The sequence below is a fragment of the Sander lucioperca genome, chromosome 7 (assembly GCF_008315115.2).
Source record: "Sander lucioperca isolate FBNREF2018 chromosome 7, SLUC_FBN_1.2, whole genome shotgun sequence".
Lineage (NCBI taxonomy): Eukaryota > Metazoa > Chordata > Actinopteri > Perciformes > Percidae > Sander > Sander lucioperca.
This window is the reverse complement of record NC_050179.1, coordinates 36,542,571-36,566,183: the sequence shown is the minus strand read 5'-3', so window position 1 is coordinate 36,566,183 and position 23,613 is coordinate 36,542,571. Positions and strand designations below refer to the sequence as shown.

Below are 23,613 nucleotides of genomic sequence, written 5' to 3'. Positions count from 1 at the left end.
TATATGGTACAAAGTCAGACATCATAGAATTCACATAACGTCAAAAAACAGATGACAGACTAAAATAAATGAAAGAGATGACGGAAAAGTAGAAATAGAAAAAAATAAAATAAATAGCAGAGTATTTAAGTAAAAAAAATCTATTTAAAAAAAAACTTTTAAAAAGAACGAAGACTTGGCAAATTTAGATTTCTGTATATGAAATTTACCAAGCAGGAGGATGACATTTATCATAAAATACAATGAATTCACTGCTGTTCAAATCTGTGTTGTAGTAAGAAGCAAATGTGAAAAAACATTTCAAGAAAAAAACACATTGATAAGAATCTGATAAGGTAAGATAAGCCTTTATTTCCCTCAAGATACATCTGTCTTGGGCATTCAAGATAACACAGATGACAGCACACAGCCTGTTACACATATCAGGATACATGTACATACAAACTAAAGTTAACATTCAGTAACACACACAGATCCATACACTCAGAACATACACACCAAGAATATTGCATGATACCCTGCAGTATACACCAATATATTGCACACTCCCCCTGAGTTAAAAGCCTGAGTATATGTACACCAAACATCACCAGTAAATATACATGTATTACATTAAATGAAAGTGAAACTAGAAACTCAAATGGTTGTTCTACTCAGTGACTGACAGGAGAGATGATCAGAGGGGCAGAGTTTTTACCACCATAGTTAAGACTGGGACTGAAGTATGGGTAGAGTTTCTCAGTGAAGGAGCAGCCAGTAAAGGAGTAGATAAGAGCTGCAGCATCAACGTCATAAAAGGAGACCAGACCCTCCTCATAATCCACAAACACCCCCACCTTCTGAGGCCGAGACTTCAGAGAGAGAAGGACATCAGTGTTAGCAAGAGCGAGGTACTTATTGTCATTCCTCAACCATATCGTCCAGTAACCAGCCTGAGGCCTCAGTGTGATTTCTCCCTTCCTGTTGATTGACTCTCTGACCACTCCTAAATCCCACTCAGTCTTCCCTTTAACCTGAACCTCGTAATAAAATCTTCCTGAAGAGAAACTCTGCTTTGCTAAGACAATAACACAAGTATCAAATCTCTTTGGATTGTCTGGGAGATTCTTCCTCACATCACCATGTTTAACTTGTTTTCCATCATCAGACAGGATGAGATCAGGATATGCTGTATCAGGATCAAGAGTCACATCCACTTCATACTGCTGGACCCTCTTCAGATCAGACTCAGGGAGCAGTTTTATGATCAGTTTCCTGAGTTTCTCCTGCTGAGCCACATAGAGCTGCTCCACCTCAGTGCTTCTCTTCTTCAGCTCAGAGATTTCCTGTTTCAGATCTTTGACGAAGCCTTCAGCCAGTTTCTCTGTCATTGTCTGTTTCTCTTTGATCGTTTTGATGAGCTCGGCCTGGCTTCTCTCAACAGACTCCTTCACAGTTAATATCTGTCTGTTTGTGTCTTCCTTACTGAGCTCCATTGAGTGTTTGATCTCCTTCTGGATCATCTGCAGAATTTCAGCCTGTGTCTTGGACAGCTCGATCTTCTTTTCTTCATATTCTTCTTTCAGAAGAACAAAATCATGTTTCTTTTGTTCTGAAACCATCCAGGAAATGAAGACACACATCAGACACGCCAGGAAGAACATCCAGGTCTTCTTTTTGGATCCTAAGTAGACGTCACGGGGAACTTCTTTGGCTTTCTGTTGAGTTGACTGTCTGAACTTAGCAGCCATCTCAGAGATCAAAGTATTGACCTGCAGCTCAGGTTTCATGTTAAAAACCTCTTTACAGTTGGGACACTGATAGGGAAGATCAATATCCCAGTGATCAGTGATGCAGGTTTTACAGAAGTTGTGTCCACATGGTATGGTGACTGGATCAGTGAACACATCCAGACAGATGGAGCAGAGAAACTGATCTTCAGTCAGCAGACAGCTGACAGCAGACATATCGGCACTCTGAGGAGAAAATGTGTGAAAAAACAAAACTGTTATTACATATCTTTTGATTATTTGTTTCATAAAAACTGTGGAGAACAATATCGTGATTTTATGAATGATAGAAACACTGGCAGCCAATCAGAATCCATCTGAGTTTACATCATGACGCGGCGGAGAGAGTTGTTTCACACAGGTAGTTAGTGGCGTGACTTTTCCCCTCGGTGGGGCTACGATCCTTTAGCTCTGTGTATTTTTGAACATCAGTAATTTGACAGTATTTCTTGTGTCACAGAAACCACAGAGAGTGAATCTTGTGTTTTAGATTTGATTATCATACTGTCGGCATTTTTGTTCCGTTGCGCTGCACAGATCTGACACCGCCCACCCGCTCTCATCCCGCCGGCTCTCTGGAGCGCTGTGCGCTGCTGTTTCCTGGAGACGGCAACAGTGTCAGCGCCACGGGGACCGCCGATCAGACTTTTTTGTGGTTCATAAAATGTACCTGAATTCACAAATATTGTGTGATGATTATTATCTGCTGGAGCGTGCAGTGCAAGCCTGACTTCACTGTTTGCACAACATTATCGTTCAGCAGTGTGGATGCTCACTAGGGATGTCACGAGGACCGATACACTAAACCGATCTAAAATGACAAAACACCGCCGATGCCCATTTTTTTGAAGCACCGTTGGCACCGTTAGCGCCGATGCCAGTGTTAGCAGCATCGGTGCTGCTAACACTGGCATCGGCACTCTTCTGGCATCGGCACTCTTACGGAACTGATGGGGGCAGTATACACTTCAGAGTGTTCCAGTCGATACATTCAGAAGTAGGAGGTCACTAACAAGCGGCCGAAGTCATGCCCTTCTACTTCCGGTACCTGGGACATATCAGAGAATTTCGAAAAACTATGAACGAGAGTCAACGGAGATAGATTCTACCCAACCTTAAAAAAGGCATGTTCACCGCAAACTCACGGTCCTCTCTTCCTGATTTACAGCCCCTCTCTCTTGGCTTCAAATAACTCACCGTTGTCGGCTATGGCCGCTGAACAGGCTACACGTTGTAAACAACCGTAGCCGCTTGGCTACTCCTCCGGTAACATTAACTAGCAGTTAGCATGGCGGCGTTAGCCACGGTTAGCCAGGATCAGTCGGGATCACAATTTAACCATTTAAAGGTGAGGCTGAGAGGAAAGAGTTTGAAGTTCAAGGCTGCTTACCAAAGTGTGTCACAGTAATTTCATTTGTAAAACATCAATTATCCACCTTTATAATCAATACATTCTTAAGATAAGATAAGCCTTTATTGTCTCCTACAGTATTGGAGAAATTCATCTTGGGCATTCGAGAGAAACAAAATGGTGACACATCGCACATAAACACACAATAAACATACAGTGAACCTACATAGAAACATAATCATACATTATCTCATCCAATGCTTCAATGAACATCTAAAAAACCTCACACCATACCCCCCCCCCCCCACACCTTTCCTCACAATCACAGAAGAACAGTAGAGAACCCACATCCCATCATCCCCCTCGTATTGAACTTCATTTTAATAAAGATTGCACATTTGTCGTTAACTCACGCTGTGGTCAATAACTTCTGTATTGCACAATGCCCAATTGCATAATACCATATCAAATATAACATAGCATATATATATATATATATAAATAAAATATTGCACCAGTACCCAATCAGGCATTGCACATCCTATAACCATAATGGTAAGTACCACAAATATTACACACACACACACATCTTATCTCTTATTATTCATTAATTTGATTGAAAGCGGCACACATGAGAATGTATACCTTGTTAAGCTTGCAGTTTGGTAACCTGTACCTTCTGCCTGAAGGCATCAGCTCATACTCACTATTCAAGATGTGATTTGGGTCGGGGGTGATTTTGAGACCCTGTTTCCTCACCGCCTCCTCGAAGAGCTCCTGAAGAGGAGAGGTGGCATTTGGCCAATTATTTTTCCATCCCTTTTTATCAAGTTTTGGAGCTGAACCAAGCCTGCATTCTTGTGTGCATTTTGTCTCAGTGTACTCACCAGTGTTTGGCGGAGATTCGGCTGTTGTTGAGAAAAAGCTGCTGGATTAAGTTGAATGTTTCCTTCGAGAGAAACGGAGAGACTTGTCTCTACTGCAGCTCTGCTGTCGCTCAGACAAACTTTCACCTGCAGTTCAGGAAATGTGACATTCCTCCTCTCAGTGCAGCTCTGTAAGGAAGGTGTTACTGCCTCTTTGAAAAATACCTTAAAGTGCCCATATTATGAAAAAATCACTTTTTCTGGGATTTGGGGTGTTATGTTGTGTCTCTGGTGCTTCCACACACATACAAACTTTGAAAAAAATCCACCCATGCTGTTTATAGTGAGATACAGTTTCTGAATGTGTCCTGCCTTCAGTCTCTGGGTGAGCTGTTCAAAATCGGCACGGCTTGTGACGTCACAAACGAGCAGGCTAACCGCAACCATTAGCTCGTAGCGTTAGCATGCTAACGCTATGGCTAACGCTAGCATGCTAACGCTAGCATGCTACCTCGTTCTCAATAGCAAAGCACTGCTACAACACACACAAGTTCACCATAATCTACAAAAGAACTACTTACATGTGCGCCCTCATTTAGAAGTCTCCCAGCTAATCCTGCCTTGTAACTGACCAAAGTTGTAGAAACAGCCTTTCTTTTACTGTCTATGGAGCTAGCTAGCTGACATGATCTACATCTGAGCTACTGGGCATGTGCAGTGCAATCAAAGATAGTACAGAAGAAGAAGAAGAAAAGAGGTCTCACTCTGTAGCTAAAACAGAGACCAGGTGAAAAGAGGATCTGCAGCAGTGAGAGAGAGCGGTGCAGTACAACAACAATATGGTGTTTTTTGAAAATTAAACCATGTAAACCTATTCTGGTACAACCTTAAAATACAATTATGAACCTGAAAATGAGCATAATATGGCTGCTTTAACATAGATTGAAAACAAGATACACGTTTGTTTCCTCATCTTTCTTCTACAATGGAAGTGTACAACAACCAAAAGAACAGACAAGTACAAACAGACAACACAACAAAACTGAAAGATTTGCAGAAACATACTGTATATTTGATGCCTTTATAAGAATACAAAGTTAGGCTCACTATTTGACAGACTAAAATAAAAGAATGACAGAAAAAGGGAAAATAGAAAAAGGGAAAATACACAGCATTTTAAAATTAAATACAAGATAGATCACCAAATAATTGGTTATACAGATGAAGCCATCTACATGTTCCCCTCCAAGCCAGAAAACCGGTTGCCTCCCAATCTCCAGCTCACTTCCAGTCCCCCCCCCCCACTATGGCCACGCGAATGGGTTTGGCGTGGCCATAGTGTTATTCGTAATTTTGCTGGGGGGTCTGGGTGTCCAGGGAAGTTTTGAGCATCAACAACTTCATTTCTTGTATTCTGATACAATTTTATGCCCAAATTTATGGTGGACATCCCTTTATTTAGCCTATGTGAAGAAGAAAAATACAGATGACAATTCAAAATATATCAAAAATATAATAGAAAGTATGTTGTTGTGGGTCATTGGGCATTTTTAAGTGAGTATATGGAAATCCTGGAGATTTCTTAGTGGGTATACTGCGTATACCTGCGTATCATGTAGACTACACCACTGAATGAAGCTTTACCACACTGAAGATATCACCCAGAAAATCCAGTTCATTCCAAGTCAATGATGTCTATTATACAGTATATAGCCTACTGTAGTAATTGTTCTCTAGTCTCTAGTTAGTGTGTGTTTAGTTAGTTTAGTTTGTCTATAGTTGTCGTATTTACTAGTTGATATAGACTGAAAAAAATATTAATTCACTGTTCTATGCGATGTAACTCGGTAACAAGTGACCCACCGTTGTGATACACAAAATCCTGGGTTGGACCTGAAGTTACCTCGGTAACCCCAAATCTTGCTTCTCTTCTCAAAAGCTACGACTGTCAGCTATACTGCAATATTCAGGGTGAAATGTTTTCTTGCATGTTACCCAATAAGAGTGTCTGTATCCTTTCGTTTTCTTGATGGGCCATTAACACTTCACCCTCTGTTCTAGCAGCAAGAACTAGGGATGCACCAAATTCAGATTTTTGGGGTTCGGCCGAATACCGAATCCATTGGTTAAGATTCTGCCGAAACCTACTCCCATCCTCAGTCCATTAACACAGTAAACACATTAATGAAGTAAACAGTGACTGTCCTTCACAACTCGTATTCTTTCGGATGTTTCATGCCAAATGTTGTAACAGCGGTGATGTTGTGTATAGTTTAGGGTCCTCGCCACAACGAGACAAATCGGCATTGTAAACTGAACATGTAGCTGGACTTGAATGGCCTTCTTTTGACTGAAAGTACTGCCAAACTACACTTTTTCTGCTCACCAGTTCCATTTCCACTTTCTCACAGCCTACTGCATTGAACGCTCCACCTACGTAAACACCTTCCCGTAATCAACGGCGCCGTCATTATGTCGACCAGTGTAGCGCGCGTAGTGCAAGCGTAGTGTTTGGTTCGGTGTGAAAAAATTCTAAGGTTCAGCAGAAACCCAACCCCGTCAAAAAGCCCAATATTCAGCCGAATCCGAATCCTGGATTAGTATTTAAGTAAAAAAAATCTATTTAAAAAAAAAAACCTTTTAAAAAGAACGAAGACTTGGCAAATTTAGATTTCTGTATATGAAATTTACCAAGCAGGAGGATGACATTTATCATAAAATACAATGAATTCACTGCTGTTCAAATCTGGGTGTTGTAGTATGAAGCAAATGTGAAAAAACATTTCAAGAAAAATCTGATATGGTAAGATAAGCCTTTATTGTTTCCCTCAAGATAAATTTGTCTTGGGCATTCGAGATAACACAGGTGACAGCACACAGCCTGTTTACACCCCACATATCAGGATACATGTACAAACAAACTACAGTTAACATGCAGTAACACACATAGATCCATACACTCAGAACATACACACCAAGGATGATGCATGATACCCTGCAGTATACACCAATATATTGCACACTCCCCCTGAGTTAAAAGCCTGAGTATATGTACACCAAACATCACCAGTAAATATACATGTATTACATTAAATGAAAGTGAAACTAGAAACTCAAATGGTTGTTCTACTCAGTGACTGACAGGAGAGATGATCAGAGGGGCAGAGTTTTTACCACCCTCATAAATAGGACCGGGATAAAAGTATGGGTAGAGTTTCTCAGTGAAGGAGCAGCCAGTAAAGGAGTAGATAAGAGCTTCAGCATCAACGTCATAAAAGGAGACCAGACCCTCCTCATAATCCACAAACACCCCCACCTTCTGAGGCCGAGACTTCAGAGCCAGACGGACAGCAGGGCCAGCAGCAGCAAGGTACTCATTGTCATTCCTCAACCCTATCACCCAGTAGCCATTCTGATGGCTCAGTATAATAAGTCCCTTCCTGTTGACCGACTCTTTGGCCACTCCTAAATCCCATGAAGTCTTCCCCTTAACCTGAACCTCATAATAAAATCTTCCTGAAGAGAAACTCTGCTTTGCTAAGACGATAACACAAGTATCAAATCTCTCTGGATTGTCTGGGAGATTCTTCCTCACATCACCATGTTTAACTTGTTTTCCATCATCAGACAGGATGAGATCAGGATATGCTGTATCAGGATCAAGAGTCACATCCACTTCATACTGCTGGACCCTCTTCAGATCAGACTCAGGGAGAAGTTTCTTCTGTTTACTGAGTTTCTTCTCCTGAGCCACATAGAGCTGCTTCACCTCAGTGTTTCTCTTCTTCGGCTCAGAGATTCCCTTTTTCCCATCTTTGACAAAGCCTTCAGCCAGTTTTTGTTCTGAAACCACCCAGGTCATGAAGCCAATCATCAGACACACAAGTAAGAACATCCAGCTCTTCAGTTTGGTTCCTGAGTAGACGTCACAGGGAACTTCTTTTGGTTTCCGTTTAGCTGACTGTCTGAACTTAGCAGCCATCTCAGATATCAAAGTGTTGACCTGCAGCTTAGGTTTTGTGTTGAAAGCCTTTCTACAGGTGGGACGCTGTTGGGATAATTAATATCCCAGTGATTGGATCAGTGAACACATTCAGACAGATGGAGTACCGAAACTGATCTTCTGAGGACAAAACGTGTGAAAAATCAAAACTGTCATTACATATCTTTTAACTTGTTTCATAAAATCAAACTTTGACAGGCTAAATATGTTTACTTCCACTTAAATATTGAATTTAACACATGTATTACAATTCACTGTGATATATTTGGCCAGTATTTGTCTTTATTATTTGTTTTATTGAAGCGTCTGAGGGAGCAGAGCTTATAGGAGCCAGTGTAAGTTACTACTGATGAAGACCGAACATGTTCTGAGTTTGCTGCTTCACAACAAAAGATTTTTAAATTACAAAAGCATATGGGGACTTTTATTGTGAAGAATGTATAGGAAATAATAGAACTTTTCCCGCTTCAGTCCCCCTACAGGTTGGAAGCAGAATTGTCCCATTATGTCTCATTATAACTACAGATCCGCTAACCGATCTGGCAAACTTGCATAATGTAATGTAATGGACAATTCCGCTTCCAACCTGTAGGGGGACCGAAGCGGGAAAAGCTATCTAGTGTTGCTTTAAAGCTATAGTGCGTAGTTTCTGTTGCCCCTATGAGGAATCCTTAGTAATGAAAACAACACACCAGACGCTAGCCTTCGGCAAAGATCCTCTATACTCAAGATAGCAAATTTCAAGCAGCGCCAATGGTATTAAACGGTACATACATCCTGTCTCTTGAAGGGGCGTGGCCTCGTTTGAACGTGTAGTGAATAAAAAGTTATATTTGAATGATTTATTATGTTCTTTTGCTTTGTTAGATATTTACACAGATAAAAGACATATTTAGCATCACGGAGATTAGTTTTGTCAGGGCGTTCAGGAACGTTAGCTGACGTTAGCTTCTCTTTGTTGCCAGATCTCACAAGAGTTTGGTCCTGCGACAGAAACAGGTCTCAAACAAAGTTCATTTTCTTTTGATGTGTCCGTTTGAAAAATGCCATGTTAGTGTCAGAATGTTCTGGAGATATATGTTTGCAGCTGTCTTTTCTCAGCGGTGACGTAAAACGCATCACCTGAGTTGCTGCCGATGAAAGTTGCCGGACAGCACCGTACCAAGAAATACATAGAGTTTAGTGTTCCTGATGTAGCTTAATCAGCTTTGTATCAACTCATTTGGCTACTGCTTTTACTTTGTTCCTTGTTCTAGATTCTAGTTTTTTTTAACTTTGAGCAAATATTCTGTCTCAGTGTACTCACCAGTGTTTGGCAGAGATTCGGCTGTTGTTGAGAAAAAACTGCTGGATTCAGTTGAGTGTTTCTTTCGAGAAAAACAGAGAGACTTGTCTTGACTGCAGCGCTGCTGTCGCTCAGAAAAACTCTCCCCTGCAGTTCAGGAAATGTGACATTCCTCCTCTCAGTGCAGCTCTGTGAGGGAGGCGTTACTGTCTCTTTGAAAAATACCTTAACATAGATTTAAAACAAGATACGCCTTTGTTTCCTCTTCTACAATGGAATTGTACAGCAGCCAAAAGAACAGACAAGTACAAACAGGCAACACAACAAAACTGAAAGATTTGCAGAAACATACTGTATCATTGGGAGTGTGCCTATGTTCCCACAGCCCTATATTCCCACAGCCCTATGTTCCCACAGCCCTATATTCCCACAGCCCTATGTTCCCACAGCCCTATATTCCCACAGCACTATGTTCCCTGAGCCCTATGTTCCCACAGCCCTATGTTCCCACATTTCTAAGATTTCTTTCCAAAATTAGGCCCTGTTTCCCACATAACTTTGTATCAGATTTTATCCCCCTAACCCCTAACCCTAAAACATTTTGTGGGAGGATAGGGCTTAAATTGAAGGGAAATGTAGGAACACAAGACCTAATTTTGAAAATGTCCTAGAACTGTGGGAACATTGGGCTGTGGGAACATTGGGCTGTGAGAACATAGGGCATATCGTTAATGCCTTTATAAAAATTGAAAGTTCGGCTCACTGTTTCCCTTTGTTTTAGAACTTTATTAAGAATGTAAATGGTATAAAGTAAACATTCACATAATGTCAAAAAAGACAGATGACAGTTATAACAATGAAGGGTGAATACACCTTTCTTATTATTAACATGTTCCAGACTAAAATAAAAACAATCAATCAAAAAACTTTTAGACAGGGTTATGACTTGGCAAATTTAGATTTGTGTATATAAAATTTACCGGGTAGGATCATGAGATTAATCATTAAATACAATGAATTAACATTGCTTTCAAAATACACAATAACATCTGTAAGACTTGATAAAAAAGTAGCTAGTAAAAAGCCTGAGTATATGTACATCGAACATCACCAGTAAATACACATTCATTACATTAAATGAAAGTGAATCTAGAAAATCAAATGGTTGATCTACTCAGTGACTGACAGGAGAGATGATCAGCGGAGCAGAGTTTTTACCACCATAGTGAGGTTCGGGACTGAAGAATGGGTAGAGTTTCTCACTGAAGGAGCAGCCAGTAAAGGAGTAGATAAGAGCTGCAGCATCAACGTCATAAAAGGAGACCAGACCCTCCTCATAATCCACAAACACCCCCACCTTCTGAGGCTGAGACTTCAGAGAGAGAAGGACTGCAGGGTCAGCAAGAGCGAGATACTCATTGTCATTCCTCAACCATATCGTCCAGTAACCATCCTGAGGAGTCGGTAGAGTACTTACCATCCTGTTGACCGACTCTCTGGCCACTCCTAAAGTCCACATAGTCTTTCCCTTAACCTGAACCTCGTAATAAAATCTTCCTGAAGAGAAACTCTGCTTTGCTAAGACAAAAACATAGTTAAAGAATCTCTTTGGATTGTCTGGGAGATTCTTCGTCACATCACTATCATGTACTTGTTTCCCATCGTCAGACAGGATGAGATTAGGATGTGCTGTGTCAGGATCAAGAGTCACATCCACTGCAGACTGCTGGACCATCTTCAGCTCGACCCGAAACAACTTCTTCATCTGTTCACTGAGCGTCTCCTCCAGCTGATTCACAGCTCTCCTCACAATCCCCTCATATGAAGGTGGACGGACGTTGACTTCTGTCCAGTCCTTGGTGGGTGGAACAGCATTCAGGGACGTGAAGCTCTGGAGGAGGTGTTGGTGGTCTTCAGACTGTAAGAGCTGCTCCACCTCAGTGCTTCTCTTCTGCAGCTCAGAGATTTCCTGTTCCAGCTCTGTGATGAAGCCTTCAGCTGGTTGCTTTGTCATTCTCTTCTTCTCTTGGATCATCTCGATGAGCTCGGCCTGGCTTCTCTCAACAGACTCCTTCAGAGCAGTGACGACTTGAACGCCTTCTGCTATCTCTCTGTCAGCATCTTCATCACTGAGCTCCACTGAACTTTTGATCTCCTGAATCTTCACTCGTCTCTTCTGGATCATCTGCATAATTTCAGCCCCTGTCTTCCACAGCTCAGCCTTCTTTGCTTCATATTCTTCTTTCAGAGGACCAACAAGATGTTTCTTTTGGTCTGAAACCATCCAGGCCATGAAGACACACAGCAGACACAGCAGCAGGAAGAACATCCAGGTCCTTCTTTTGGTTCCTGAGTAGACGTCACGGGGAACTTCTTTTGGTTTGGACACTTGTTGCTTTGAGCTGCTGCTGCTGCTGGCGTCCTGTTGAGCTAACTGTCTGAACTTAGCAGCCATCTCAGATATCAAAGTATTGACCTCTAGCTCAGGTTTCATGTTGAAAACCTCTCTACAGTTAGGACACTGATAGGGAATATCAATATCCCAGTGTTTAGTGATGCAGGCTTTACAGAAGTTGTGTCCACATGGAATGGCGACTGGATCAGTGAACACATCCAGACAGATGGAGCAGAGAAACTGATCTTCAGTCAGCAGACAGCTGGCAGCAGACATATCGACACTCTGAGGACAAAAAGTGTAAAAGACAAAATTGTTATTTTATATCTTTTTAATTAATTAAAGCATTGAAAGTGCCAGGAACTTTTTGAAATGATTATTATTTTTCTGCTGCGCATGTCATTTCTGAGCTTTGGATGCTGGAAAACTCACAAATATTGGCACACATGTCAGACCTGGCGGAAATTGTAGATTGGCAGTGGTTGGTCTGGGCCATGGCCAGCAGACTCCATAGTGCCCACAAACGCACGCCATGGTCCGGATAAAGTTCCTTTGATGGTCACAAAAGTTGGTGGGGACATTGTTCTCATCTTTAGAAACATTTATCATGTTTAAAATGTTTTCTTAGCCTAACAGGAAGTCAGCCATTTTGGATTTTGTGGTTTAATTTTAGGGACACATTTGAGGACTTTAGGATCCACAAAAACTCTAAAAATGTTGCCGCCATGTTCAAACAAGTAGATATTTCGATTGATATCACATTTGGGTTTGGGCGTGGTATGTCCATTAACCTTATCAACACTAACATGTAGGCTGGCTGGGTTGTGCACTATGTCATCGCGCAATACGTAGGTTATTGGGGTTATGCAATATGTTAGTGGTGCAATACATAGGCTGATGGATTGTTCAATATGTCATTGTGTACTGCATAGGTTACGTGGAAATGTGTCATTTGTGCAATATGTAGGCTATTGGGGTTGTGCAATATGTTAGTTGTGCAATTCGTATGCTATTTGTGTTGTGCAATATGTTAGTTGTGCAATACGTAGGCTATTTGGGTTGTGCATTATGTTAGTTGTGTATTGTGTCATTTGTGCAATATGTAGGCTATTGGAGTTGTGCATTATGTTAGTTGTGCATTGTGTCATTTGTGCGATACGTAGGATAATGGGGTTATGCAATATGTTAATGGTGCAATACATAGGCTGATGGATTGTTCAATATGTCATTGTGTACTGCATAGGTTATGTGGAAATGTGTCATTTGTGCAATATGTAGGCTATTTGGGTTGTGCATTATGTCATTTGTGCAATACGTAGGCAATTGGGGTTGTGCAATATGTTAGTTGTGCAATTCGTAGGCTATTGGGGTTGAGCAATATGTTAGTTGTGCAATTCGTAGGCTATTGGGGTTGTGCAATATGTCATTTGTGCATTGTGTCATTTGTGCGATACGTAGGCTAATGGGGTTGTGCAATATGTTAGTTGTGCGATGCGTAGGCTAATGGGGTTGTGCAATATATTAGTTGTGCAATACGTGGGCTATTTGGGTTGTGCATTATGTCAGTGTTATTATATCTAATCTTATCTATCTTATTCATGGTGGCTCTATAGTGCCACCTAATTAGTTTAAGCCTTTGCATTTTTGATGCCCTTAATAAACTTAAACCCATGACAGTTGGCACCAACATCAAAACCTGTCTGCACTGCGAGACTATACAGTGATTTGGTCTACGCATGTAAACAGGCTCCATAGTGCCCCCTAATGTGTTGAACGCCTTAATTTGGTCATAGCTGCTCCACTATTCCCGAAATGTAGTACTCACATTGCTCTCATCATTTCAAACATATTTACTATTTGCTTTCATTAGCTCTGCCCAACCGGAAGTCGGCCATTTTGAATTGTATGCGGTTTTCACATATTTTATGCAAAATTCCTTCAAACTCCTCCTACGGGGTATATCGGATTTCTTTTAAATTTGGTTATCATCCTCTGACTAACATGACCCTAAATTGCGAAAGATTAGACGATAGCTCGAACGATGATGTCATAGGTGATGTGACAACATTTTAGGCCCTTTAAATGGTATGGAACTTTTTTAAACTACTCTTAGATGATTCAACAGATCCTTCACAAATTCGATCAGCAGCAGGTCAAGATGTTCACAAAGCCAATTTGCAAAGCTTTTGTATTTTCGTGGAACAATGTTGCTGTGGAGAAATGAGCAATTTGCAAATTTCACCATAACGCTGGAGGCTGTTGTAACTTCGCATTACATTATCCAATCTGCCTGAAACTTCACATGCATGATAAGAGTCCAGGCGACATCTACTCGCCCATATTGAGCCATGGTGATAGTGCCACCTACTGACAACAGGAAGTCAGCTTTATGTGACAAAGACAATCTGATTTACATGACATTTACATGGTGTGGTTTACACAGGATAAACTGCAGCATGACATAATTAGTGTATAATGTCATGTGTGTTCTCTAGCGCCACATAGTGGACAGAGGAAGTGTTTTAAAATTTGTAATATGTCATTTCCATTGCCACGCACTCCACCCAGGAAATAATGTCTAACTTGTGCTTGCAGTGTCAGAAGGTTATGAAATCTACAACTGCATCAACTGGTATCCCGCCAGTCCCCCCAACATGCAGGGAGGGGTGAGGGCCAGTTCATCTCTGTTTGCAGCTTTAATTAGGGCCCGAGCACGAAAGTGCAAGGCCCCAACGGTGCTTTGCACTGAAAGTGCAAAGGAACCTATTGTTTTTGGTCAGATTATTATTATTTTTCCCAATTCTTCGTCGCATTTTTGAGGGGGTTAGCATGCACGAAAACTCACAAAAATTTGCACACGTCACAACTGGTGAAAATTGCAAAGTTCTGTACTGATTGGGCTTGGGCGTTGCCCGGGGGCTCCATAGCGCCCCCTAATGTGTGCCTTAAATTGGACAAAAGTAATAAGTTAATATATCAACTTTTGAGGGAACATAGGTCTCATCTTCAAGTCCATGGTGCTATTTTTAGAAAAAATTACAAAATTCTATAATTTCCGAAATATTGGTTTTCGTGTAAAAATCTTCATTTTACGAACACTTGTTTGAGGACTTTAGGATGCACGAAAACTCTTAAGATTTTGCAGCCATGTGCACAATAGTAAACTCTTTCATCTGAATTCATATGTAGGCTTGGGAGCGGTATGGTTGCTCTATAGCGCCCCCTAAATGGGCACATTTTTGACGGCCTCAATATATACGAAAACTCACAATAATTGGCGCCCACATAAACACCTGGGAGCTTTGCGAGCCTGAACAGCGATTTGGCCCATACCTGTAAGTGGGCTCCATAGCGCCCCCTAATGCGTGGAAGGCCTTAACTTGGACATAGTTGCTCCAAGCTTCACCAGATTTAATACCCATATTTCTGTAATTATTGCAGACATATTTCCCATTTAACTTCATTAGCTCCGCCCAACCGGAAGGCGGCCATTTTTAATTATGCATTTTTCAGGTGTTTTACATTCTTTCGAACTCGTCCTAGGCCGTGATTTCAATCTTCTTGAATCTTTACAGGTAGTATCTGTTGACCCTCATGATGAAAAGTTATCAAGAGAATTTTGATAGTTGAAAAACTGCGGAAGTTACAGCAACTTCCTGTCTAAACAGGAAGTTGCGTTATCTTGGCAACAATTATTCCGATTGCCCCGAAACTTGACAAGGGTGTTCGTCTTGGCCGGTTTAGCATCTGTGCCAAACTTGGCGGCAATCGGCCATTAGATGGCGCCGTTTTAATTTTCTTTTTATTAATCAGCAAAATATTGATATATGGGAAACCTACTCTGTCTAACTACTCCTGGGGTGTGAGTCCAATCATCACGAAAACTGGCATATAGACTCGGAGGACCCTCATGATAAAAAGTTATCAAAATAATTTTAATAGCTAAAACAATGCGCAAGTACAGAGGACCAACTTCCTGTAGGCAGGTGTCGAAACAGGAACGGTTGTATCTTGGTTGTATATTGGCTATTCCAATGGACACAAAACTTAAGACAGTTGTTCCTCATGTGCCAACGATGCTGTGTGCCACATATGGCGTCGATCAGCCTTAAGATGGCGCTGTTTTCATTTTTTTTAATTAATTAGCAAATTTGCTTTGAGCGAAACCTACTTTTTTTTTAACTCCTCCTAGAGCGTGAGTCCCATCTGCACAAAACTGTACACATAGACTCGGTGGACCCTCATGACAAAAAGTTATCAAAAGAAATTTGATAGCTAACACAATGCGCAAGTTACAGAGGACCAACTTCCTGTAGGGGGCTGTCGAAACAGGAAGTTGCGTATCTTACCAAGATTTATTCCGATTGACACCAAACATGACACAGTCGTTCCGCATAGGGGCTTGAGCAGCCATGCCAAATTTAGAGTGAATCGGCCATTAGATGGTGCTGTTAGAATTTTTTTTATTAATTAGCCACATCGCGATATATGGGAAACATACTCTGTCTAACTCCTCCTGGGCCGTGAGTCCAATCTGCACGAAAACTTGGATATAGACTCGGTGGACCCTCATGACTAAAAGTTATCAAAAGAATTTTGATAGCTAAAACAATGCGCAAGTTATGGAGGAACAACTTCCTGTAGGTGGCTGTTAAAACATGAACGGTTGTATCTTGGCAAAAGTCATTCCGATTTACATGAAACTTAGAATGTGTGGTCTACATGTGATGTTGCGTCTGCCAGTACCCCCGACTGCAAGAAGGTGAGGGCCCGTTCATCGCTGCTTGCAGCTTTAATAATTTTTTTTATTGAAGCGACTGAGGGAGCAGAGCAAAAGAAAAATCTTCTCTGTCCAAAGCCCTTGAGGGCCCTATCGTGCACCCAGCGCAGTGTAAAGCCGGACACAAGTTTCTTTGCTAGTTTAAAACTGATGCAGTTGTCGATTTCCCGTCCAGCGCCTGCGTCGTTTAAATAGCAAATGCACCTAAGCCCATCTTTGCGTCTATGGGCGTGCTGGTCTTAGAGGGAGGTGTGTTCAGGTGCATTCTTGGCAAATTGCTATCTTGAGGCAGCAGGAAGTGATCGTGCCATTGACCAACAAAAACCTGGTCTAAAGTCAATAACACAGCATTTTGTTGTTATTTTAACAGCAAATCACATAACATCTACCATATTGTCTGACAAGCTGGGGACAAACTAACAGCTCATTACTAAAGCCACTAGCTACTCTTTACAAGAAAACACTCAAAGTTTTGGACCAGAAGCCTAACAATCCACATCACTGCATTATTCTAAATAACCGTAAACTGCTGAGCTGGGAAGATGTAATCAAATACAAAAACATCTGTGGGAGGGGAGGGGGGGGGGGGCGCTAGTGAGCACTAGATGGAGTAGACGAGCGAAAACAAAGCATTGAAAACAGCAGGATAAAAGCGCAATCAAGTCTAAAACTCCACCACAGCTACTGCTAGCGCTAGCACTAGAACGTGCCATGACAGACCTCGAGATCTGCAAGGACACTGATGCAGAGTCGAGCAGCATTCCTATGGCAATAGAGAGTATGAACAAAACAATGTCTGATCGATTTGACACATTAGAGGCAACTCTGGCATCCAATCAAGCATCTTTGGTGAGTCTCGGAAACCGTATGACAGAAATTGAGGAGGCTAACTCCAGCTACGACCACCGCCTCTCACAAGTTGAACAAGCTTGCATGAAAATGCAGGCGGATAACCATGCACTCTGCTCAAAAGTGATCAACGCTAGATGCAGCTGGGTCAATCAAAATTTCCAGTCCACATTCTCCAGTAAAGCTAGAGGAGTGGCTATTTTGATTAGCAAAACTATCCCATTTAGGCATGTTTCCACCATGTGTGATCCTAATGGCAGATATATCCTGGTGACGGGCTACAATTATTCATACCATGTCACACTTTTAAATGTATATGGTCCCAATTTTGATGACCCAATTTTTTTCAGTAAGGTCTTCAGTCTCTCAGATACACATGTGATTGTAGGTGGTGACTTTAATTGTGTGCTTGACAATTTTCTGGATAGATCAGCCCAAACAAACCAGTGTCCTTCTGCTGCCACCACAACCTTAAATAATGTAATGTTATCCACACATCTAGTTGACATATGGAGGCTTCAGCACCCCACACATAGGGATTATTCTTTTTTCTCACAAAGGCACAAATCTTTCTCTAGAATCGATTATTTTTTACTTGACTCCATGATATCAAATGTGATCTCCACCACATATTATAATATTTTAATTTCTGATCACTCTCCAATATCATTTGTACTTGACCTCAACCATAAGAAACAGCAGTATAGTTGGCGCTTCAATCCTTCACTTCTCTTTGACTCCTCATTTTCTCAGTTCATTTCTTCTAGGATCTCAGAGTTTTTGGAAACAAATGGCAACCTAGAGGTTACACACTCAACCTTATGGGAAGCTTTTAAGGCTGTGATTAAAAGACACATTATCTCTTTTGAAAACTCAATGAAAAAAGAAAATAAACGCCTTTTAGAAATTGAAAAAGATCTAATGCAACGTGAAAACTGCCTATAAATCTTCTGCTAATTCCATCACCTTACAGAATATTCTTAAACTGAAGTATGAATATAATGACATATTATCTGCCCAGGTACAGGACCAACTGTTTAAACTGAAACAAAAACAATTTGAACTAGGGGACAAACCCCAGAAGCTATTAGCCCGACAGCTGAGAGGTTTGCAGGCTAGCAGAGCTATACATAAAATCAAATCTGGGGGAATTAGCACTGATCCCAGCAATATAAACAAGTGCTTCAGGGAATATTATCAACAATTATATACATCCAAAGCTAAAGGGGACACCTCTGCGTGGCTGGAGAATCTGAATCTTCCTAAATTAAGTGACGCAGCGTGTGAAGCGCTTAATTCTGACATCACCACTCAAGAGATTCTAGATGCTATAAAGTCCTTTCCTAATGGTAAGAGTGCTGGCCCAGATGGTTTTGGAATAGAGTTATATAATAAATTCCCTGAACAGTTGACTCCCCTCTTGCTCAGGATATTTAATCACTCATTTGAAACTCAGAAGTTTCCAAGCTCCTTATATGAAGCCAACATCTCCCTAATTCCAAAAGAGGGGAGAGATGAGCCTAAACCCTCATCTTATCGTCCGATTGCATTGCTAAACTCTGATATGAAAATTTTCACAAAATTGATGGCAAATAGGTTAAACATATTGCTTCCATTATCCATGCTGACCAAACTAGTTTCATTCCTGGTAGGTTTTCCTTTATTAATGTTAGAAGACTAATGAACATAATGTACATATATGGCACTAAGATCTTGGTTGCAGCTGTCGCCGTGGTCCTGTTTCACTACACCCTGCTATGCTCTACGGTGCCTTGCTGCGTCCTGCTGAACCTGCTACATCCAGCCATGCCCTGCTGTGCCACGCTACATACTGTAACGCCCTGCAGTGCCCTGCTATGACACGAACGACTACGACTACCATTTGTAGTCACTGTTCCATTATCTTTATTGTGACTATTATTGCCACTGTTCATCACACCCCCAACCGGCACCGTCAGACACCGCCTACCAAGAGCCTGGGTCTGTCCCAGGTTTCTTCCTAAAAGGGAGTTTTTCCTCGCCACTGTCGCACTAAATGCTTCCTCTTGGGGGAATTACTAGAATTGTTTGGACTTTATAAATTATAGAGTGTGGTCTAGACCTACTCTATCTGTAAAGTGTCTCAAGATAACTCTTGTTATGATTTGATACTATAAATAAAATTGAATTGAATTGAATATATGTGAAGGGTATTGGAGGACTTTTTTTGTCTCATCGATTAAAATTTCATATGCCCACCCTTCTTCTTCCATTCTAACAAATCAAGAAAGGTCAACTCCATTTCCATTACATTGTGGGACGCGCCAGGGCTGCCCCCTCAGGCCACTCCTCTTTGCGATTGGTATTGAACCCCTTGCTATTAGTATCAGGCAACACAGCTCTCTCAACCCCATTTGCCTAGGAGATGTGGACCACCATCTATCTTTATATGCAGATGATGTTGCAATCTTTATGTCACAGCCTGAACAGTCTATCTCCATTCTGTTAGACCTCATAAAGTCATTTGGTGAAGTTTCTGGGTACACAATTAACTGGCAAAAAAGTGAATTTTTGCCTCTCGGGGACAGCCATGAAGCAGAATGTTTGCATAAACTCCCATTTCAAGTTACAGACAAGCTTAAATACCTTGGAGTAACTCTGCCAAAATATCCTAAATACATTTTTAAGTGGAAAGACTAAAAGGAGATATTGGCAAGTGGCGCGTGCTTCCGCTTTCTATGGTGGGTCGTATAAATGCAATCAAGATGGTCTCACTGGCAAGATTCCTATACCTCTTTCAAAACCTTCCTATTTTCCTAACAAAGTCACTCTTTAAACTACTAGACTCAATAATCATGCCTTTTATCTGGGGTTTTAAAGCTCATAGAATATCAAAAATTCATTTACAAAAACCCAGAGAGAAGGGTGAATTTGGGTTACCATGCTTTCAACATTACTTCTGGGTAGCAAATCTTAGAGCTCTTGTGTATTGGTGTGAAGGCTACAGCATGGAAATTTAAACAAACACCCCTGCGTGGGTGGCCATTGAAAAGAAAGATGTCAAAGACACAGTTCACTTCCAGCTCTTCTTTTCTCAACACCTGGGCTGTCTGTAAAGACAAAAGTGAATAACTGAATAGTTCTTAATTGTTTGAAAATATGGCAGCAAATTAAGAAGTGCTGCAAGTTGCCTAGAACCTCTATCTATGCTCCAGTGTGTCATAACAATGCATTTCCCCCTTCACTCTCAGATGCAACTTTTTATAGTTGGAGGCTAAAAGACATAGTAGTTTTAAAATATCTGTATATTGACAAACATTTTGCCTCATTTACTCAGCTAAAATAATCCCTCCCTGAGGAAAGCAGGATTTATATTCTTTTGCTTGGCCCACCGGATTTAAAACACTCTATCTCAGATTTTGTCAAGGTATTTTATGCCACCCACTCTTTGAAGAAAGTTTGGAAAGAGGAACTGGGTCTCCAGATTGAATCCAATATTGTTTTATTAATGTCAGACATCACTTTATCCACTTTAAGGGCTTGCATGGACTCCATTATTCAAAAACTAAACTACATAGAATATATCCTACTGTTTCCCCTTTGTGTGATCGATGTAAGTCAGCTGACGGTTCCTTAACCCACCTTTTCTGGACTAGCCAAAATTGTATGTCTTCTGGTGTGGAGTATTCCTATGGTTTTCTGAAATGTACAACTGTGTGTTCAAGCCTGAGCCAGAGGTGGCACTGTTTGGTTACTCCCTGTCTCTATTGACTCATAGTCCCTCTGTACAGCACACCATTATGTATGGAATTACATATGGAGAAAATCCGATATGGCATGACGGACAATCTTAAAATATTCTACAAGATTTGGCAGCCATTCTTAGACCATCTTGCTCAATTTGACGGAGACCTTGAACAGTTGTGAGATTCACAATACGCTAGTCACCTCTTCTTTGATAAATTCTGTTTTAATTTAGAGTACCAGTGATGCAACAGTACATTTCATTGTCTTGAGTAATACGCCCAAGTTTTTTTTTTTTTTTCTTCCTCTTTTTCTTTCCTCTTTTCTTTTCATATTGGCATATATTTTTTTACTCCTAATCTTTGTCCCTTTTATATTATACTACTAGGAAAACACTTAACACAGACAGTGGGGCTGAGAGTTTTTTTAAGTTGTAAAACATCAATTATCTGCCTTTATAAGCAATAAACGATTAAATCAGACACTGTGTTCTGTTTGGACAACTCAAAGAGAAGCTAAGCTAGGCTAGTTAGCTTTTAGCAGACCTACTTTATCGGCTGTTAGTTTGTTTCGTTGTTCTGGATTCTGGTTTTAACTTTGAGTAAACATTTAGTGAGTGCTTTCTGTCTCCCTGTACTCACCAGTGTTAGGAGAGATTCTGCTGCTCTGTTGGATGTTTCCTAAGAGAGAGAGACTTGTCCCGATTGCAGCTCTGCTGTCGCTCAGACAAAGTTTTACTTTCAACTTTCAGGAAATGTGACGTCCTCTTTCACTGTTGCTCCACATCTCAGCGGAGCTCTGTGAGGGAGGCGTTGCAGTCTCTTTGGAAAATAACCTTGGCATAGCTTTAAAACAAGATGATGTTTTAAAGATGCACGGTCATTACTTAGAATTCCTCATCGGGGCGACAGAAACTACGCACTATGGGCGCTATCTTGCACCCGGTGCAGCCCAGCGCAAAGCCCGACGCAAGTGTCTTTGCTAGTTTAAGACCGACGTTGTCAATTTCCCGTCCAGCACCCGCGTCCTTTAAATAGCAAATGCACCTGCGCCCATCTGTGCGCCCATGGGCGTGTTGGTGTTACAGGAAGGTGTGTTCAGGTGCATTCTGGGCCTGCTAGTCTTACAGGGAGGTGTGTTCAGGTGCATTCTGGGAGTATTGCTATCTTGAGGCAGTGGAAAGTGATCGCGCCATTGACCAAAAAAAACCTGGGGCCTGTTTCACAAAAGCAGACTATATAAATCCAGGATAACTGATAAAGCGAGGCTTGACCTAGTCTAATCTGTGCATCCTGGCTTGCTGCGTTTCACAAAGGCCAAGCCAGGATGAGGAGGAGCGACTAGGTCGAGCCAGGCTGAGGAGGAGCGACTAGGTCGAGCCAGGATGAGGAGGAGCGACTAGGTCGAGCCAGGCTGAAGTAATTCAGATAGATGCGCGTCCACGGCTTTCCTCAAAAGACCACGAGGTCGATCACAGATTTACTGATGCCAAAATGGAGAATACGCATTGTACATACTTTATACAGAGTGAGCAGCAGCTTCTTGTGGAAGTATGACGTGAAACACATTATTTGTATAAAAAGAAAAGAAACACGGCCGCTGTAATGAAACAGCGGCCGTGCGTAGCAGACGATCACGGACCGACTGAATGCGTAAGTAGACTAAATATAGACATTAACTGACCACTGCTCTGAATTGAAACCGTCATAATAAAAGTAATAATAATATAATAATAATAAAAATAAAGTAAGCAGAAGATAATGTTACTCAGGAAATTTACCATGAAGATCAATTTTCTACAACGCTAGAGTATGATGCATAAATATCTCTTTCACTCTGTTCCTCCCTTTCTCTTTAATGGGCTAAAATATAAATTTCCTAAGTCATATTATCTTCCACTGCTCGCTTTTAATGCAAAGTGTACAACTGTTTGTTTTTGCAAATGACAAGGGACTCATTGAATGGTTTCAGTTAAGAGCAGTAGTTGATAAATGTATATTTTTAGACTATCATTCAGTCGGTCCGCTATTATCTGCCACACTTTTTCTCGCGTTTTTTTTATTTTTTTATAGAGGACGAGTTTCCTTCTCTACATATTATATTCCTTGCACCCTTGTATATATGAACATAGAAAATAAAGACACTGAAGAAATTGGACTCTAAAATCTAACTATAAAGATAATTAAATGATACATTCCAAGTACACTGTAAACATGAATGGAACAGAGTATATTCATCAGTTATTTCCCCCCCAGCTAAATATAAGGTCAAAAACCATTGGGGTGTCCTCCCCCTGTTGTTACATGAATGTACAGTAGCCTACATCACTAGATAGTTACTGGTCCAGTGAGCTAAGACTATCATTTGGGAGGATTGTACAATTAGGATATGTTCTTTAAATTGTACAATCCTCCCAAATTATAGTCCCAGTTTACTGGACAACACAATTTGTGTGCTAAGAATGCCAAATACCATGCACATGGAAGAGGAACAAACATGATCCTTATTGTTAAAGAATTAAAAAAAAATTAATCAACTAAAATAATTCGAGGTGCATTGGTCAACTATAGAAATGTACAGCATTGTATGTAT

The 23,613-nt window shown here is 41.0% G+C and overlaps 4 protein-coding genes across 7 annotated transcripts in view; 2 read left to right on the top strand and 2 right to left on the bottom strand.

Moving 5' to 3' along the window:
• The window catches only part of LOC116036403 (NLR family CARD domain-containing protein 3-like), a 1,020,880-nt gene that overhangs the window by 538,346 nt on the left and 458,921 nt on the right, over positions 1 to 23,613 (top strand). The gene's annotated exons all lie outside the window — the stretch shown is intronic.
• Positions 1 to 23,613, top strand: part of calml4b (calmodulin-like 4b) — a 70,909-nt gene that overhangs the window by 26,124 nt on the left and 21,172 nt on the right. The gene's annotated exons all lie outside the window — the stretch shown is intronic.
• Positions 427 to 9,534, bottom strand: LOC116054919 (zinc-binding protein A33-like). Of its 2 annotated transcripts, XM_031306667.2 has the most exons (3): positions 9,296 to 9,533; positions 4,008 to 4,211; positions 427 to 1,955 (listed from the first exon to the last, which is right to left on the bottom strand). In XM_031306667.2, the coding sequence occupies exon 3, from the start codon at positions 1,944 to 1,946 to the stop codon at positions 654 to 656; it is 1,293 nt and encodes a 430-aa protein (XP_031162527.1). In that variant the 5' UTR covers positions 1,947 to 1,955; positions 4,008 to 4,211; positions 9,296 to 9,533; the 3' UTR covers positions 427 to 653. The 2 variants fall into 2 exon arrangements, with proteins under 2 accessions (XP_031162527.1, XP_031162529.1); XM_031306669.2 differs by lacking the exon at positions 4,008 to 4,211 and having other exon boundaries at positions 9,296 to 9,534.
• LOC116054917 (E3 ubiquitin-protein ligase TRIM39-like) overlaps positions 6,977 to 23,613 on the bottom strand; it is a 40,307-nt gene continuing 23,670 nt past the window's right edge. The window contains exons 1-3 of one of the 3 annotated variants that reach the window (XM_036003652.1): positions 21,663 to 21,766; positions 10,493 to 11,954; positions 6,977 to 7,160 (exon numbers count right to left, since the gene is read on the bottom strand). In XM_036003652.1, coding sequence (XP_035859545.1) covers positions 7,117 to 7,160; positions 10,493 to 11,945 — 1,497 coding nt within the window. In that variant the 5' untranslated portion in view covers positions 11,946 to 11,954; positions 21,663 to 21,766 and the 3' untranslated portion in view covers positions 6,977 to 7,116. Of the gene's footprint in view, positions 7,161 to 10,045; positions 11,955 to 21,662; positions 21,767 to 23,613 lie in introns of those variants that run through there. The other 2 variants (XM_036003651.1, XM_036003653.1) reach the window with 2 other exon arrangements.

What these genes read in the sequence shown, in the direction of transcription:
- LOC116054919 (XM_031306669.2), bottom strand. Translation starts at nt 1,946, where the DNA reads ATGTCTGCTGTCAGCTGTCTGCTGACTGAAGATCAGTTTCTCTGCTCC.